Consider the following 19,325-nt stretch of genomic DNA (forward strand, 5'->3'; position numbering starts at 1 on the left):
GCTTGTCTGGAAATGCAAATCGGGGTGCCTAATGTCTATTCGAGGCCCCTTTATCAAATTGGACTGCGAGTGACCACCAGCCGTGCCATACATGCTCTGGTCAAACTTTCACACTCATTTAGTCGCCATACCAACTATTCTTAAAAGGGTCACTGGAGGTTGGCACCCAACAGGTGAGTTTTTCTCACCTCATTGCTGAGCTTAGGGCAGGAAGGCTTGAGCAGGTCTATGTCAGAGTCACTGCTGGTCATTATTCACCTCCTCCTGAATGACTCCCACCAAGATAGCTCCTGCTCCCCATCCCTCAATGTTCAGTCGACCCCGGGCTTAACTGGGACACTCATGTCAGCACCCGAGTCAATCTTGTTGCTTTCCCAAGGTTGGTGAGCTGCCAGTTATGAATTGTACCCACAGCTCAGCTCACCCGCACTAACCCAGTGGTAGGCAGTGGATCAGTTCCTGGCGGGGTCCTGCAGTCCTACTGTCTGCTTCATGGGCCCGATTCGAGCATGCAACCAGTCTTAAGGCCTTAATGCTGACCCCCTCCCCATTAGATGACCTCTCTCCCACCCTGTTAGCTGCTCTGCATTAAATGACAAGGAGAAAACGGAGGAAGGACATGGCTGTCAACTGGTAGAATTGTTTTATTTCATTGGTTAATTATTCTTCTTAAAAGTGATGAACAGTAACCATTGAGATGCAGTTCCTGGCATGAGCTTGACAGTTAAGTTCAATTCTGTTTTGTATTATCATTTTTAAAACCCCTCCCACTTCACAACCCAGGGTAGATAAGTCAAGCCAGGGCAGCCTCAGAGGATTTCATAATCATGTTGACACTGGACCTGGTTGGTTGCTAAGAAGTACATCAATCTTAACTGTTTTTGCTCCATCCTCTTCAGGATGACACAGTGACACAATGGTTAGCACTACTGCCTCGCTATTACAAGGACTATTACTTACATGGCGAAAAACTGCAGCAGGCGACGGTGCAGAGGGACCTCGGGTCCTTGTGCATGAGTCGCAAAAACCCAGCTTGCAGGTGCAGCAGGTGGTCAGGAAGGCGAATGGGATGCTGGCCTTCATAGCGAGGGGGATTGAATATAAAAGTAGGGAGGTCTTGCTGCAACTGTATAGGGCATTGGTGAGGCCGCAGCTGGAGTACTGTGTGCAGTTTTGGGCGCCGTACTTACGCAAGGATATTTTGGCCTTGGAGGGAGTGCAGAGGAGGTTCACTAGGCTGATACCAGAGTTGAGGGGGTTGAGTTATGAGGAGAGGCTGAATAAACTAGGCTTGTACTCGTTAGAGTTTAGAAGAATGAGGGGAGATCTCATTGAGACATATAAGATGATGAATGGGATGGATAGGATAGAGGTGGAGAGACTCTTCCCGCTCAGAAAGGACAGTAGGACTAGAGGGCACAGCCTCAAGATAAAGGGGGGGGCGGTTTAGAACGGAGTTGAGGAGGAACTTCTTCACTCAAAGGGTGGTGAATCTCTGGAATTCTCTGCCCGTTGAAGTGGTGGAGGCTGCCTCGCTAAATATATTTAAGACGCGGGTTGATAGGTTTTTGATAAGAGAGGGGATTAAGGGTTATGGGGAGAGGGCGGGAATGTGGAACTGAGACACGACAGATCAGCCATGATCTTATTGAATGGCGGGGCAGGCTCGAAGGGCTAGATGGCCTACTCCTGCTCCTATTTCTTATGTTCTTATGTGCCAGGGACCCGGGTTTGATTCCTAGCTTGGGTCACTGCCTGTGTGGAGTCTGCATATTCCTGTGTCTGGTTTCATCCCACAGTGCGAACGATGTGCTGGTTAGGTGCATTGACCATGATAAAGTCTCCCTCAGTGTACCTGAATAGGTGCTGGAGTGTGGTGGCTGGGAAATTCTCACAGTAACTTCATTGCAGTGTTAATGTAAACCTACTTATGACACTAATAATAAATAAACTTAGCCATTGCCTGCGATCTTGGCTCAGACTAGAGTTCTTAGCCTTGCGTTAAGTTGATCTTTCGCTACATCCTAGCTATGACTGTAACACCACATTTTGCACTCTCTCATTTTCTTCTCTATGAATGATATGCTTTGTCTGTGTAGCACGCAAGAAACAATACTTTTCCCTGTATGTTAATACGTGTGACAATAATAAATCAAATCAAAGGGCAGCTGAAGTGAGGAGGTACAACTGTGTTTGAAGCCTGTTGTTACTGCTGAGAATTTGAGGATACCACTTGCAGTTTGAAAAAGCGGACTCGGCACCAGGGAAGCTAATTTTGTCACTGACCATTCCTCTCTGCCCAGCTCTCAGTTTTGAGCCTGTCACGGATATTGCGGAATTGCATCTCGGGGTTGAGAGAAACAAAATGGATGTCGTAGATTCTGGATTGCTCTGCAGTCCCTAGCGTAGTAACTGATCAGCTATGTGGCTGGGAATTCTCAGGGCTGAGGTCCCCCATTATTGTTCAAGCTTCTGTTAACCATTTGTGTTTAGCCAGCTGCGGGGAGCAGCTTTGAACCTACAGCTACTTTCAATCTCTAGTTTATTGCCTAGTTTAAAGTATTTTCTTTTTGCCTTAAAAGCACTGCTCAGGCTAATTAATGTGTGCCAGTTAGACTGCTGACCTTTAATTAGAAACAGAACTCATTCTGATAAAGGTTTCAGCTAACATGTCATTGCTGAGTACTTGCTGATCTGCCCTGCTGTGGAGCATTTTCTGTGTTTTTCAAAATACCAGCGCGCATACCATCTTTTTTATCTCCCTCTTGGTGCCTCCCTCCCCTAATTGAAGTTCTCTTCCCCAGCCACTTTCACTACAAGCCTGGGTGTGAGCAAGGGCAGGGAAGTTCCATGTGATGGGCATCGCAGTGCCCAACCCTGTGTGCATGTCGACATTTTCCCAGAGGCTTTGTGGATAATGAGGAGTAAGAACCCTGACGGAGTCCTCTCCCTTACCTCAGTGACATACCAATTGTTGTGGCTCTGTTGTTAGCCTGAATGAAACCAACATTGATGAGATTAAGTGGGGAACCATGTCCATCTTGTTGTGGACAGAATGGGTATTAATTTAAGCAGCACTAATTTCTCCTCTCACCGCTGTAGACAGGAAGTTGCTTTTGATTTGTTTCCTCCTTTATAAGTGGTGACATATTTCCCAACTCCTCAGTTTTGATGGGATTAGATTTCTATCAATAAACCCACAACAAACTCAAGATACGGTGAATTCAAAGTTTGTTTGCACACACTCAAACTGCAGCTGGAGGGCTGCAACATCGCTTCCTTTGCATTCATTCATACAATAAAAGAGGGAAGCAGAAAAATGTTTTTATTACAGAGACCAAAGAGAAAAAAAGTGATGTTGCTGTCATCTCTGTAACAAGATATAAGTTTCCCTGATCCTGCCAGAAAACTCATTTTGTTCGAGGGTGACAGTCAGACATAGCTTTAGCCATTTTAACAGGTCTTTTCTAGGAAGCCGTGTGATATCTGTGTTTTATTAAGAATATGCAGGGTGAGTGAGGTGGTCATCTTCTCACAACCTCCTGACTTGCATGTTCAGGACGCAAGCCTTTTATCTGTTCTTTCATTGGATCTGAATGTTGCTAGCAAGGCCAACATCTGTCACCCATCCCTAACTGCCCTTGATTGATGGTGATCCACCTTCTTAAACTGCTGCATTTCACGAGGTACACCCATGGTGTTATTAGGGAGGGAGTTCCATGATTTTGACCAAATCATTGACGGAGGAGCAAAACATTTCCAAGTCAAGTGAGTGTAGCAACTTGGATGGGAACTTTAGATTGTGGTGCTTCTACGCATCTACTTCCTTCTCCTCCTTGTTGGTAAAGGTTGCGGGTTTGGAAGTTGCTGTCAAAGGAGACATGGCAAATTGCTGCACTGTACCTTATGGACGGTACACACTGCAGGTACTGTGTGTCGTTGGAGAGTGGAGTAAATATTTAAGATAGCGAATGGGATATGGATCAAGCAGTTGCCTGGCCTTAGATATTGTTAAGCTTTTTGAGGGTTATTGTGAGCTACACTCATTCAGGCAAGTGGAAAACATTCCATCACACTCCTGACTTGTGCCTTGTAGACGGTTGACTGGCTTTGGAGAATCATGAGATGAAGAACTTGCCACAAATTTTCCAGTCTCTTACTTGCTCTTGTAGCTATAGTATTCATACAGACCGGTCACGTTCAGCTTCTGGTCAGTGGTAACCCCTAGGAAGATGATGCTGGTCCAGTGGGCTGTTTTGTCTTTAATGAGAAGGTTGAACCAAATGCTTAGCACATTTGATCTAAACGGTCCATTCAACTACAAAAGGCTTGACATGAATGCATGTCATTGTTAATAATTTCCCTTTAATTTTTGCATTTGTGCCTCAGGCTGCTGAATACAACATCTTTGAAGGGACGGATTTGTGTGGGGCTCCAGTCGTTGTCATTAGTCAGGGGAAGATTGTGCTCGAAGATGGAAACCTGCACGTTACTCCAGGAAATGGCCGCTTTATTCCCTGCAAGCCGTTTTCAGACTACGTCCACAAGCGCATCAAGGCACGGAAACAGGTAAGGCACCCAATGCCTGTGTGAGTGACTCGGGTGGCGGGGTGATTAACACTGCTGCCTCACAGCGCCAGAAGCCCAAGTTTGATTCCTGCTTTGGGTGAAGTTGTGTGGAGTTAGCACATTCTCCCTGTGTCTGTGTCGGTTCTCTCCGGGTGCTCCAGTATCCTCCCACAGTCATAATAGATGGATTGGCCATGGTAAACGCATGGAGTTATGGGGATGGGGGTTGGGGGAGTGCGTAGGCCTGGGTAAGATGCTCTTTTGGAGAGTTGGTACAGACCCAATAGGGGATTTTCTGCTTCTGTGGATGAGCATGGTTTGAGCATTTCTACAATTTGCTTCCCTTCACCATTGCCTGCTATGCCTTCAGCTTGAGAGACTTGAGGATCTGGACTTCCCACCCTCATAAAGCTCTCCATCTCTCTCTACCTCTCCACTAAACCTCACCCTTGGACCCAGCTTTGAGTCGCCAATCCTAAAACCTCATTATATGGCTCAGCATCAGATTTTGTTTTGCCACTCTCCAGTGCTACCCCTAAGAATGATTTCACTAGGTTAAAGGTGCCATACAATTGCAAGCTGTTGTTGCTGAGTCAACATAAAGGTCAGTGCTTAAACGTTGTCATGCTTCTGCTCAAACCATGGGGAAACCCTGCAGGACCGTGGCAGCTCTTGTCTTTGCAGATTTGTGTTATGTCTGGCGTGACTTGGGGTTGACTAACATTGAGTATGAAATGCTGGTCATGGCAACATTAGGAATGTGTTGGGTGATGCACTAAGTAAATGATGCAAGTTCAATGCTCAGTCTTAAAGTGTATTGGTTCAAGTGTAGTTCCTCCAATAGTGACCACACAGTTGGTGCCCTCTGAGAATTTCATCTGCCAGTTTAGATCCTGAAAATACCTGTGAATCTCCCAATGCTTTGCTAATTCCTGCAGGTAAACCCAGCTTTTTATGAGTGGTATGGTGGCACAGTGGTTAGCACTGCTGCCTCACATCTCCAGGGACCCGGTTCAATTTAATTCAATTTCAGCTTCCATAACACCCCCTTTATCCCTGAGGTGTCAGAAAGGGAGTCAGCCCAGTGTTACTGTCAGCCCCTCCTATATTCCCTGGCTCTGTTGCTGCATATCCAGCAGCTGAGGGAGAAGTGATCGCAGAGGCCCAGCACGTAACCTGGGGCCAGCCTAAGGCCTTGAATGTTCCTTCCACTCGATGTACGTCAGCAAATGTATTGTACGCACCAGAGGTTGACCCCGAAGTCTCGCCACTAACTTAATCCGATGTGAGAGTCTGTGGGTTGGTGAGTTGCGAGGTGGAAGCTGACACAAAACTGGAGACGGCCTTGGACATCCCTTCATCCGCTCCCTCTGAGGAGTCTTCTGAGCTGTCAGGGGCAGGATGGGTAGGAGCAGTAGTGGGGCCGGGATGCCACATGGTCTGGGTGCATCGCTTCCTGTAACACAGGACACGAGGTTAAGTACAAGGATTGCATGCAACTTACTCGAGATTTCTCAAACAAGTGGAAAATTGCAGGTGCTTACTTCTGTGTTCCAGCCTGACTGTGCTGTCGCAAATGGTCCGAATCACCTCCTGTCCCGTAAGCTCCAGCGTCCACTCCTCAAAGTGGGTGAGGACCCGGATTTCCGGCATGCCACCCCCTGGCTTCACCCTCTCCTGGTGATTATGGATATTCTTCTTCCATGGGGTCAGAAGCAACCATGTAAAATCTGATGGCAGGAGTTCTGCAGGGTTTCAGGAGGTGACCGTCAGAGGATAAGGGTTGTGATACTCTTGGATGGGAGAAGGGAAGTGCTTGGGGGGTCAGGGTTGGAAGCATGCAGGGGATTGGGGGGGATCTGAGGGTCATTTAGGGGAAGGATGCTGGATGAAGTTAAACACTCACCCTTGCAGCCCAGATTAGGTCATTCAGTTTTTTGCAGCAGTTTCTCCTGGCCAGTGCCCTGGCACTGACACATGCTGTCACCACCTCCTAGGCCGCGCTTTTATCCCTTCTTCTGGGATGGTGGCCTGCAGTGGGAAGAAGGTGTTCTGCTTTGCCTCCACTGATTCCAGCAGCCTGACCAGGTCAGCATCTGAGAAACGGGGAGCTGTCTTCCTGGAAGCCATTTCTTCCTGCGCTGCCTGCCTGCCTGTCCACTCTTAGGGGTTTTTAGTGGAGTTTTCCCTTGTTAGGGCAGATCAGCTGCAGGCAGTTTGGGCAAGTCACGTACCCATTAGAGCATTTCAGTGAGTTGAATGCAGTTTGCCTTGTCATCATGGAGGGGAAGCCAAGTCAGCACTTGGAGGTGTGGTAATGGAAGGGGGTGGAATTTGTGCCTCTGTGATGATCAGGGGCAGGGAAGAGGATGGCAGGGTGGGGGGTCATGCCAGTCAACCATCGGGGCCAGAGTGGGTGATGAATAGGCTCTCTGAAAGGAGGCCGAGGGTGTGGTGAGGGTAAGGGGGTCAGTTATGCTGGGGGAGATGTCTGGTGTCTGTGTGGGGGGAAGGAGGTGGCTGAATCTGGCCTGGGAGAGTTCTGTCAGCAGAGCTTTTTTTTTCCCTCGCTTTTCCTGCGCATTCAGTTTGTGGCTTCGATTGGAGCTGCTGGCTGTCTGGTGAATTAGGCCCCACCCACTGTCTCTAGCAGCTAGAAACAGTCCAGTCCATATTTTCAAAAACTGAGTGCATAAAATTGGGCGTGAGAACTCACCTGAAAAACAGATCAGCAACTCTCCCATTTTCGCACTGGCTGGACACTTAGAAAAAGTCTTGTAAAATTCCACCCTACATCTTTAGTAGAGGCAGAAGGGGATTGCAGTGTTGATTTCTGGTGTTGGAGAATGGATTTGGGCTAGGGCAGGACACATTGTGCCTCTTGGCACCTGTAGAAAGTTCCTGGAAGAGCGGAGTATCCAAATACAGGAATATCACATGATGCCAGGTTGTAGGATTGCCAGCTGGGGTTGGATTTCCACTTGGTAGTGTCACCACACAACTTCCATCTTCCAGTTGCCCATCCCTTATTGCCCTTCAGAAGATGGTGATGATCTGCCTACTTGAACTGCTGCAGTCCATATGGTGTAGGTGCACCTGCAGTGCTGTTAGGAATGGAATTCCAGGAATATTAACCAGCTGAAATGAAGGAACGGTGATACATTTCCACGTCAGAGTGGCTGTTTCCTTGGAAGGGAACTTGCAGGTTGTTGTGTTCTCACGCATCTGCTGCCCTTGTCTGTCTTGATGATAGAGATGGTGGGTTTGGAAGGCGTTGTTGAAAAAGTTGGTGCAGTGCATCTTGTAGTTGGAACAGACTGCTCCCCTTGTGAGTCAGTGGTGGAGTGTGTGCATGTCTACAATACCACCTAACTTCTGATATCAGCAGACATATGACTTTCTATGCCATTAATAAATAATGTGATTAAGTGAGGCTATAACACAAAACCTTATGGGACACCGCGAGTCACATCCTGCAAATTTGAGTATGTACCCATTGTCTCTACTTTCTATTGCCTGCCACTCAACCAATTCCCCCCCCCCCAACCAATTTGCCCTCAATTCTGTGAGTTTCTACCTTAGTTAACAGCCTCTTATGTGGCATGTTGTCAGATACCTTCTGGAAGCCCATATAAACAACTTCCATAGACATTCGCCTGTCCACTACCTTAGTAACCTCTCCAGAAATTTCAATGAGTTTTGTCAGGCATGATCTATCTGTCATGAATCCATACTGGCCCTCTGATTTAACTGAAATTTTTGTTAGATACTCCCTAATCTTGACTATAGACTCTAATAATTTCCTCACCACAGATGTTAGGGTCTGTAATTCCCTGGTTTTCCTCTTTCACTCTCCTTAAAAAGCAAAGTGGCTTGAGCAATTTTCCGATCCAGAGGGGCAACTCCTGAATCTAGGGAACTCTGAAAGATTACAGTTAAGGCATCAACAATGTGCTCCCCCACTTTTTTTAACACCCTCGGATGGAAATGGTCAGCTCCCGGTGATTTCTCACTCTTTAGTTCCATTAATATCTTATTATCGATATTTTGCTTGCATTAATTTTATTTAGATCCTGTCCCCAATCCACTATTAATTTCCTCAACACTTCTGGCAAGCTATCCTCCTTTATTATTGATCCCCTCGCCACCTGACCCAGACCCCAGTTTAAGCAACAATATACTTCAGCCAGTTTGGTCAGTAGCAGTGCTAACAAGCCATGTTGGCGATGGACATTGAAGTTCCCTCACCCAGAATGCATTCTGCGCCTTTGCCGCCCTCAGTGCTTCCTCCAAGTGGGGTTAAACATGGAGGGATATTGACTTATTTTGCGAAAGACAATTGATGCTATCAATTGTAAGTTTTAAAATTGAAATTGATAGTTTTTTTTTGACAATACATCATTAGGAATAGGTGACAAACATGGTTGGATGGAGTTAGGTTATAGATTGGCCATGATCTCATTGAATGCTGGCATAGCCCTATTCCTGTCATTGTGTCATCATTCCCGGGCCACAGCTCAGGTGGTTCTGAGACCAAGTCCCAATTGCCAGACGTTAAGTTTGAGTGTCAGATTTGGTAAGTGTTCCAAGCCGTCTGCTTTCTGTTGAAATTGCTCTGTCCAGAGCTGAGTTGCATTTCTTGAATAATTTCTCCTGCTGGAATGTCAGACAGGAGTTATGAGGACAGTAGATAGTGCAGAAGACGAGAACCAATTTCTCCTGCTCCTAATCCTCTGTCTCCCCCCACATAACTGTGAGATGCAGCTGACAGTGTCACTTTGTGTGTGAGAGAGTTTGATGCTCTTCACTTGCACTCCCCTCCCCCACTGCTGCCAGGATCTGCACATCCCAAGATCCTGACTGTTTGTGCAAGAGATCAAGAAAGATAAACATTGTCAAAAAGAATAGGCAGCACAGGGCCCATGCCTAAAACTGGAGAAGATCTCCAAATGTCTGCTCATTTGATCATCTGTTAATTCTGTTCACTAATAAAGGCTATTTTAGCCATAACTTTATTCTGAAAATCTTTCTCAAATTATTGGGGCCTTTGTCCTTGCCATAACATAACTGAGAACTTTCTTGAACTAGTTTGAGGTGGGTTTTACTATTGAACCGTTTAAGGACAAAAGCACAACAAATGTTTCATAATTCAGGAGAGAATTTTGTTTTACTTTATCTTTATTTCCGAGAAACTGCTGGAATTATTCTCCTCCAGGGCCCGACATTACTCGGGAGTTGCGCACACTTGGATGGCTCCTGTCTCCTCTCGAAGTCAAATCTCAATTGATAATCGGGTCTTGTCAAAAATTATCTCTTTACAATCTTTACATTTGTGAAGCCAGATATCTGACACTAACAATAGTGAATACAGGAGGACACTATTCCGATCTTCCTGCTTGTTCCACAGTTCATGGCTGATCCACAAGTTGGGCATAAAGTCTGCCTTTGTGCCGTTCTTCTCACCCTTTTGAACAGAAATCCATCAGTTTTAAAATACTATTTAATCTAGCTCCAATTATGTTTGTGGGAGGGACTTTGAAACTTCTTTGCAAGTCTGCCCTATACTCTTGGATGTTCCCATTGTAATTTTTTGACTGTGCCTCCTAGTAGACTCCCCAGCTGGCGGGAGTCGTTTCCCTCTATCTGCCCTATTTGTTCTGTTTAATGCCCTGAAAACATTGATCAAATCACCATTTATCCTTAGTTGCTGGAGCGCAATGCTGGCTTGTCTAATCTGCCCTTGTGGTTTGATCCTCCAAATCCAGTTATCATTCCAATGTTACTTCAATTTGCAGGAATAATAAGAAGTCATTGAATTAATTCCAGCAGTAAGTGTGGAGTGTACCACAAATAGATGTGGTCAACTGATCCAGCCATAGCTGCATATCAGGTTGCATTCGTGATTGTATTGTCCCTTAGTCCTGCATTGTGTTCTTTTTGATTTTTGCCTTTTGATAGTCCCATGTTTTGTATGCCCCTGTAAATTGCCCATTTTTAACTTGCTTCACCTGCACAGCGTTTGACATGCTTCAGTCTACATTGTGCCGTGTGTGGTATGTGCCTGTCTGACATGTTTCTGTCTGCAAATTTTACCATGTGTGACATCCTCCCCACCTGCTCATTGTTCCACTGAACTTTGCTGTGACTCCTCATCTCCCAAAATGATCGAGTTTGGGTCAGGTATGTTCCATATTTCTCTGACCCTTCCATCCTCCCACCAACTCCTCCATCCCCCAACACCAGCCCTCCATCCTCTGATGCCTCCTCGAAGCGTCCAGCAAAACCCCCAACGCCTCTGATCTCTCTCCACGCACCAAGGCTTCTGATTTCGCACTCACCTCTCCAAAGATCCCTCTGATTCCCTCCTGAGGCTTATGATTCCACGCTGCCAGCTTTCGGAATGGCCCCTCCCCTCCCCTACCCCATCTGGCCAACATTTCCTGAAATGCTGGGACCAGTTTACTTCCTACGTGGACAAACGGCGTTCCCTGAGCCAGCAGCTTTGCCTGGACTGCATCCCCATTAGAAAGAGGGAGCTATGACACCTCCCACCCACTATGCTCCTTTTAGCTGGTGGATCAGTTAAGTTAAAATTCCACAGCCCTTACCCCTCAAATCTGTGTTTCATATATTACACTTTGTACCTCCTGATGCAGAGCCATTCTGTGCTTGGGTTGATCTTTTATCAGGATGTGACAAAGACATCATAAAAGACTTTCATGATCATTACTAGATTATTTTAATGTTGATGGACATATTTAATGGATTCTTCATAGAATGTGGTATGGAAGAAATCATCGAAATGTCAGTCTGCAAATAATCTGCTTTTTAAAAGTTTTCATTTGAAGTCAGCAATGCTTGATGTTTTCATTTACAATTAACATTAAGGAGAGCAGCATTCTGAATAAACATAATTGGACAAGTTAGGAGAATGTATCACATTACTGACCTGTGCTGCTGATCTAGGGGTTACAGAGCATTAGAAACCGTAGCCTTTGGGCATTAAGAGTGAACCCAATACCTCCCTCGCTCAATCTCTTTAATTTCATGAAAAAAAAACAAAATGCCACCCTCCCTCCTGACTTTTCAAAGCAGTAACTCATGTCAAACAAAGCAGTTATTGCCGCCCACCCCCCCCTTTCCCTGACTGTGGAAAACATCAAATGAACAGGACCCAGACAACCTTGAAACTCCAGTATAGACAAAGGATAAAATGTTTTCACTGAAGTATTTCTAATCCTGGAATGTATCAGGTGACAATATATTTAATGTTGGCTTTGGAGAGTTGTTGTCATTTTTATCTGTTTCAGCATTTAATGAGATTTATACATTGTTAGTAATTATTGGAGCAGAGTGACCCTGGTGCCCCAGACAGCCAAATGTTTTTGTCTTTGTTAATAGAGGAGTTGAATTGTCTGCTCAAGCTTATTAACATCATGCATGGGAAGTGCAACTGGCATCCTGTAGCTTTGTCTGTTACTCTGGACAATTAAGTGGCCTTTACGACCAGAAGTTTCCTTGATGCGGTAGTTGGCTCAATTCAATGAACTGAACCACCCAGACCAAAAAAATCTCTATCCAGCCTCGATCCTGCTCAGAGTTGAGATGGATTATGGGACCCTAACATGGACCCTAAGATGAGATGGAGTTAGGAATATGCTCCTGGGCTGGGGGAAGAGAACATATGCCCTGGGATTCCTGTAGCTGATCGCTATCCAATCTTTAGCCTGCTGGAGACTTTGCATGTTGGACATGAATAGACAATGGCTCTGTTGCTTCCCATGCAGTTGTACAGCCTGGTGTCACTCACTGTCCAAGAGAAGCAAGAAAACTGTCCAGCTGGGCAGGAAGCCAAAGGCTGGTCAGGTGCCACTGCATGAGACACCACATGCAGAAGAGGGAAGGAGAAAATAAGCATGAAAAAGATTGTCATTCCATGATTTGCTTAGTTAATTAGACAAGCATATTCACTGCAGAGATCTTAGTTCCTACATTAACAGGTATAATCTGAAAAAAATGAGCTAAGCAAAAACAATGCTATGGTGTCTTCAACAAAGTAAAATATCCCAAGGTGCATGTAATAATCTCGTCAAGGCCGATCCTCTGTCACCATCATTCTTTATTTACAACATGCATAAAGTATTGCTCCTGAGGCTACAGTGTACAAGTCAAACCCTGGAGTCCTTCAACTGTTGGCCTGAGTGGAGCCAGCTTGTTCTAAATCCCCTGTTCCTCCTTTCCTGTTGGGTTAGCTTCCACTCGCTTAATGGAGAAGCTTGTACTCTAAGGCCCAAGGGGGGAGATCTGTTGATGACCCCATCACCCCCATCCTCCCTTCCCCCAACAGCCATCATAATAATGTGTATTGGCAGTTATCAGATGGCCATCGATCCAAAGATGGAGACATTAGGACAGGTGACGAATAGCTTAGCCAATTGGACAGATTTTAAGGAGCACCTTAAAGCAGGATGTAGGAGCGTTTTGTGGAAGGAATTCCAGAGATTAGACCCTGGGACGCTGAAGGCGCCCACTCCAATGCCAGATTAAAGGAAGTGGGAAATTCACACAAGAGACCAAAGTTGGAGAAACACACATCTCTCAGATGGTTGTACGGCTGGAAGAAGTTACAGAGATGAGAAGACTGGTGAATTCAAACACAAGGATGAGAACTTTTAAAATCAAGGTATTGATATTACCCTAACTACAATCTTCAAATGTTCTCTTCATGCAGGAATTGAGATTGGAAAATTCCACAAATCATTCTGCATCTTGAGAAATTTGAGAAAGAGAGAGTGAAAAAGAAACCAAAGGAATTATAGGCTGTATAACTTAATATCTTTTGTCGGAAAATTACTGGAATCTATAAATAAGGATACGGTGACAACACGTGTAGGCTTCCAGAAGGCATTTGTCAAAGAGATTGTTAGCTAAAGTTGCAGTTCATGGAATTAAAGACTTGTTTAGGAGATTGGTTGAGTGGTTGACAGAAAGGAAGGATGATGGGAGTGTACGCCAATTGGCAAGATATGTTGAGTGGTGCTGCAGGGATCTTCATTGGAGCCTCAATTTTGTTAAGAGGATGAAAATCCACATACCTAAATGTATCAATGGCACAAGATAGGTGGCAATTTCAGCAGTGAGGTTGATAGCATAAAATTCATTTACGAATAGGAACATTAACAGATTAAGTGAATGGGTATATCTGTGGTAAGTAGGTTTCAGCATGGGTTAATGGGAGGCTACCTGAATTGGGCCTAAAACAAATTGGTCAGAGTACTTTACAATTGGTAAAAAGCTAGGAACAATGAAGGCCCAACTTGGATCATGTGTATAGCTCATTAAAATTTCATAACCATAGTAATGAAAAAGGCTGATAGGTTGCTGCCCTTTATATTTATATAGAATCACAAGCAGGTAGAAGTCATACCTGAGTTACACAAAGCCCTGGTTAGATCACAGCTGGAGAATTGTAAGCAATTCTGGGCACCACACATTAGGATGGACAACTAGCGTTCAGGAGAACTCAGTCTACATTTATCACCTGGGCCATAGTTCCCTGGAATTTAGAAAATTAAGGGGTGACTGTATCAAAGCTGTTAAGGTATTAAAAGGAGCAACTAGAGTAAATAATGAGAAACCATTTGGGAACTTTAAAAAAGGGGTCATAGCCTAAAAATGGGAACCATACTTTTCAGGATTTTTTTTTCATTATTCATTTGGTTGCAGTGACGGGATTAACGGTTCAATCACTGACTTCAGCTGACACAGTGTGAATGGTACTGGTGCCAGGAATGGATTTCTCAGGGCAGGAGTTCAGTACATGGGTGATGGCCTGACTTGGATGACCACAGTCACAATGTGAGATATTTCTCATGTTCCACTTGTGGTGTGAGTGATCACATCTTCTACGGTTCATTCAGAAGAGTCAGAATGATAGAGTCAGAATGATAGAGTCAGAATCATAGAGACACAGCTCTACAGCACAGAAAAAGGCTCAGCGAATCTTGAGTGGTTGAGGATAGTCAAGGTTTTCCATGGAAGGTTAAAACCTGAGACTTCACCACTTGTGTCAGATTGGGGTAGGTGATGTTTTTTGTCAGTGGATAATTGAAAAGTCTCACCAGTTTGTAGGGAGCGGAGTGCGTTCCAGTAGGGACTATGGGATTTCAGCTGCATGCATAGGTTTTTTCAAAGTTGTGTGTCAGTGGGAGTGTTTCATTATTTGTCAGCCGGTTGTGTTCTTTGAGGAGGATTTTTCTTCCTGCAGACACCAGGAAAGTCAACATGTGCTAGCATAGGGAGCCACTCGAACTGTGCTGGTCTTAACACCCCAGAAATAATTATCACCGCTTCCTAGGTGGATTTCATTTGTGAAGTGGCTCCGGAGCCGGTTTGGGTCCGAGTGCTCTGCTGTTCGACAGAACGGGATGAGTGAAACAGTTAAAAGTGTGTTGGTCCTGCTGCCACAGGTCGTACGAGCCAGTCTCCGTCTATGATTAATTCTGGTCTTGACCCCAATCCAGTGTTCTGGAGGTATTGCTGGTTGCTCAGTATATGGCTAAGAGCGATGCCAAGATATTTTGGATGTGGATAGGTGGTTGACCACAAAACTGGATATGAAGCTCTTCACCAGCCTTCGAGTTGTCCAAACTGAAGGCTGAAATGACAGATTAGGTAATGTTTGGTCAAAGCCTCTATTTTCTGAAAGAGGCTTCTGGAGAACATAGATCCTCAATGAGTGAGTTTTTTCCCAATATCCTGAAGGCCTTTCACTTGGAAAGGATTGGAGTCCAGTCATAAAGGTTTACAGCATGGAAACAGGCCCTTCGGCCCAACTTGTCCATGCCACCCTTTTTTCATGTCATGTGTCTCTCTTCTTCTTGACCAGGACCTCAATATCCTGAATCATCCAGGACTCCCTACTTCTGCCAGCCTTGCCCTTCCCTCTAAGAGGAATATACTTACCCTGAACCCTGGTTAACATACTTTTGTAAATGTGCCACTTATCAAACATCCCTTTGCCTTCCCACGGACTCTTCCAGTTAACTTTTGAAAGTTCCTGCCTGATACCATCAAAATTGGCCTTGCCCCAATTTAGAATTTTAACTTTTGGGCCAGACCTATCATTCTCTATAGCTATCTTAAAACCAATAGAATTATGGTCACTGGTCCCAAAGTGATCCCTCAATAACACTTCTGTCACCTGCCCTTCCTTATTTCCCAAGAGGAGGTCAAGTTTTGCCACCTCACTAGCCGGGCCATCCACATACTGAATGAGAAATTCCTCCTGAATACAACAAATTTCTCTCCATCCAACCCTCCAGTCCCCTGCTTATTGCCCTCTGTCCGTCGGAATAGGCTCTGATTCCGAACAACCCTGTGTTGGAGTAAGTGGGGTGAAGTCTTTCACTTGGAAAACCAGGGCTAAGTCATCAGTGTATGCAAATAGCTATGCCATTGTGGGAAACAGTTCACTGGTGTATATATATTGAAGAGATCTGGGGCAAGTGAAATTAGAAAACACTTGTACACACTGTGTGGTAAAAGTTTAGAAAACTCATCCACAAATACCGATTGATGCTGGGTGATAACGTCAATCATAAATCTAGAGATTGATAAATGTTTGTTACCCAAAGGTACTAAGGGGTGTGGGTATATGGAGTGAGATCACAGTTTAGCATAATGCCATTGAATGGTGGAGCAGACTTGATGCCACTCCTGTTCCTATTTTCATAGGGTGTGCTAGGGGCCAATACATGTCAACAAGCACAGAGTTGAATCTGTTGAAAAAGATCTGTATAAAAATGTTGTGAGAACTCGCTGCCCTATATAGGCCATTGATGCAGAGTTAATTGGGCTGTTTAAATTGCACTAAGATATCCCAAAAAGTAGGTATTATAGAAAATGGTAAAAGAGAGGAATAGGGTTGAAAAGATGACAAGTAGGGACATAGTTTCAAGGTAAGTGGCAGTAGGTGTAGAGGCGACATGAGAAAAGGCTTTTTTACATAAAGGGAAGTGGGTGTCTGGAATTTGCTGCCCAAGTTGGGGTGGAGGCAGAGACCCTAAACTCATTTTAAAAGTGCCTGGATCAGCACCTCAAGTGTTGTAAGTTACAGGGCGATGGGCCATGTGCAGGAAGGTGGGATCAGAGAGAGTACCTTGGGCAGACATGGACAAGATGAGCTGAATGGCAGCCTTCTGTGGTTTTATGTTTAACAAAATGGAAGGGTTGGCTTGATGGGCTGAACAACCGATTCCACTTCCTGTATTTCCAGATGAAGGAAAGCAGAACAGGGGCAAAGAAATCCATTCTTCCTTTAAATGGACGTTTCAGCGCTTTATAATGTAATACTTCGCAAATGCATTGCACCGACATGATGTCAGCACCTTTCCGTCCCAGAAAGCAGATGAAGGGAAGAGTTCAAAGAATTTTTTTTCCCTAATTGATGTACAGCTACACTATATATGGAGCTCATTCTTGGGCAGAAGGAACTGGGCAAAAATGCGATTGTGAAACATTCCTGCGCAAACAGCCTGGAGCACTCCTCAATCTGTTAGGGTGCATTACTCATGTCAGTAGCTGTCACTTCAGTTTGGTTTACTTAATCCAGTCGGAAAGTTTGTTCAGTTAGTTATGATTTGTAGCGCACACAGCAATGTCCGTCTATTTTCAACCTTCGGTTAGTTCAGTATTCAATTCCTTTTTTGTTTCAAGGCTCAGAAAATCATTTGCTCCACTTAAGATAAACCTTGAATAGTAGTTCTGGGAAAAGAAACATCACAAAAGAGTTTGGAAACAAAAAATCGCCTTCTCCTAAAACATGCACGCGCGCTGTGGCGGGGTATGGAAGCACTTATACAGGGAGGTCCTTATGCTTCTGACTCAGGTGGGAAAACCACTGCTGAGCCTCTGGCCACTCTACCCAGTCTGGAATCATCGCTGGGTGTCAACTCGGTAAACACAGTAAGAAGTCTCACTACACCAGGTTAAAGTCCAACAGGTTTACTTGGTAGTAAACGGCACTAGCTTTCGAAACGCTGTTCTTTCATCAGGTGAGTGGAGAGTTCTGCCTCCACTCACCTGACAAAAGAACATTGTTCCGAAAACTAGTGGCCTTTACTATCAATTAAACCTGTTGGACTTCTTACTGTGTTTATCCCAGTCCAATGCCGGCATCTCTACATCATGTCGACTCGATATCCAGAGAACACATTGTGGTCCTTCACTCAGATGGGCCATCTGGAGTGGGGCCTGAATCTTTTACTTCTGACTCAGAGGTAGGGATATTGCAATAAACTAAAGATTTGCTCTGTTTCTGATGACTAGAGGGGAAGTAACTGGTCTAAGCCTGTCAGGATTATATTCAGTGAAGCTGAAAAAGTGAGAAGGGGGTCTCATAGAAACTTTTAAAATCCAACAGGGTTAGACAGGGCAAATTCAGAAAGAATGTTCCCAATGGTGGGGGAATCCAGAATTGGGGCCCACGGTTTGAGGATAAGGGGTAAACCTTTTAGAACTGAGGTGAGGAGAAACTTCTTCACCCAGAGAGTGGTGAATGTGTGGAATTCACTACCACAGAAAGTAGTTGAAGCCAAAACTTTGTCTGATTTCAAGAAGCAATTAGATATAGCTCTTGGGGCTGAAGGGATATGGGGTGGAAGGGGGGAATCAGGATATTGAATTTGACGATCAGCCATGATCAAAATGAATGGTGGAGCAGGCTCGAAGGCCGAGTAGCCTACACCTACTTCTAGTTTCAATGAATCTTTAAAAAAGTATTCGATTCCATTGGCATTAATTAATCACTAACTCCTCACATCAAACTGGAATAGCAACTCAAAACCTCCCACTGCCGATCTCACGACTGTGTGCCAAGCTAGCTCTCTGCAGCTGTTGTGTCAGCAATCGCAGCCTCGATAATTAGCTCAAATTTAATTGGGCATCTTTTTGAAGGCTTTTACTTTGGATGCTTGGATTTTTACATCACATGTCTTTAATTTGGAAGACTCAGGGGCCTCACAGAGCCAAGTATAGACTGGCCTTCTGATCAAGTTGGTTTTCCACCCTTCCCATACAAGGATGCCCCGGGATTGTCATGATCCATCTCGGGTGATTGTGCACCATTAAAAAGTGCTGGCATCAGCAGTGGGCAGAACGTGATGGCAGTTGCAACGTGTGCAGGAAGATGAATGGGGAACGGGATGGTGGGGGTGTGTGTGAGATCAGAGGAGGTCTGCGTGCAGTGGTTGGTGGAGGATAGGATCACAGAAAGTACCCGAGTTAATTGGCATTGAAACTTCATTGTTGGTTAGAGGTTCAACCACACCCACACAGGACCTGAGCGGGGGTTTGTTGAATCAATGAGGGACAATACAAGATTTGGTTTGAGGTGATAGAATCCATGAAAAAAAATCAAGATTATCCTTCATTATTCTCCTCCCTGCTTTCCCAGTGTTTCCTTGTTGCAATAGTCAATGGGATTGGAAATTTCTTACTTTGCCTAGTCCTTATGCTGGGGGGAGGTGAGTGAGCAACTGCAGTTTTAGATTACAACTGCACACCATCTGACACCACTTTCATTTAAAAACAGTTACAATGATTCCTTTCACCACTCCCAGGGTCATTACTGTGGCACAATGTCTTAGTTGTTACATAGCTCTTTTGGAGATGTTACTTTCCTCTAATTAAATCTTTAAAAATGCATATGAAAGATGTTGGTATACCATCACACTTCCTTTGGCAGTTCAAAAAAG

At 44.8% G+C, this 19,325-nt stretch overlaps 1 protein-coding gene across 3 annotated transcripts in view; it reads left to right on the forward strand.

Annotated features, from left to right (window-relative positions):
* The window catches only part of LOC145351945 (dihydropyrimidinase-related protein 3-like), a 184,497-nt gene that overhangs the window by 142,416 nt on the left and 22,756 nt on the right, over positions 1-19,325 (forward strand). For all 3 annotated transcript variants that reach the window (XM_080201755.1, XM_080201756.1, XM_080201757.1), the window contains exon 12: positions 4,390-4,569. In XM_080201755.1, the coding sequence (XP_080057881.1) occupies positions 4,390-4,569 (180 nt within the window). The remainder of the gene's footprint in view (positions 1-4,389; positions 4,570-19,325) is intronic.

This window comes from Carcharhinus amblyrhynchos, chromosome 13 (genome assembly GCF_965287045.1).
Source record: "Carcharhinus amblyrhynchos chromosome 13, sCarAmb.v2.hapA, whole genome shotgun sequence".
Taxonomy (NCBI): domain Eukaryota; kingdom Metazoa; phylum Chordata; class Chondrichthyes; order Carcharhiniformes; family Carcharhinidae; genus Carcharhinus; species Carcharhinus amblyrhynchos.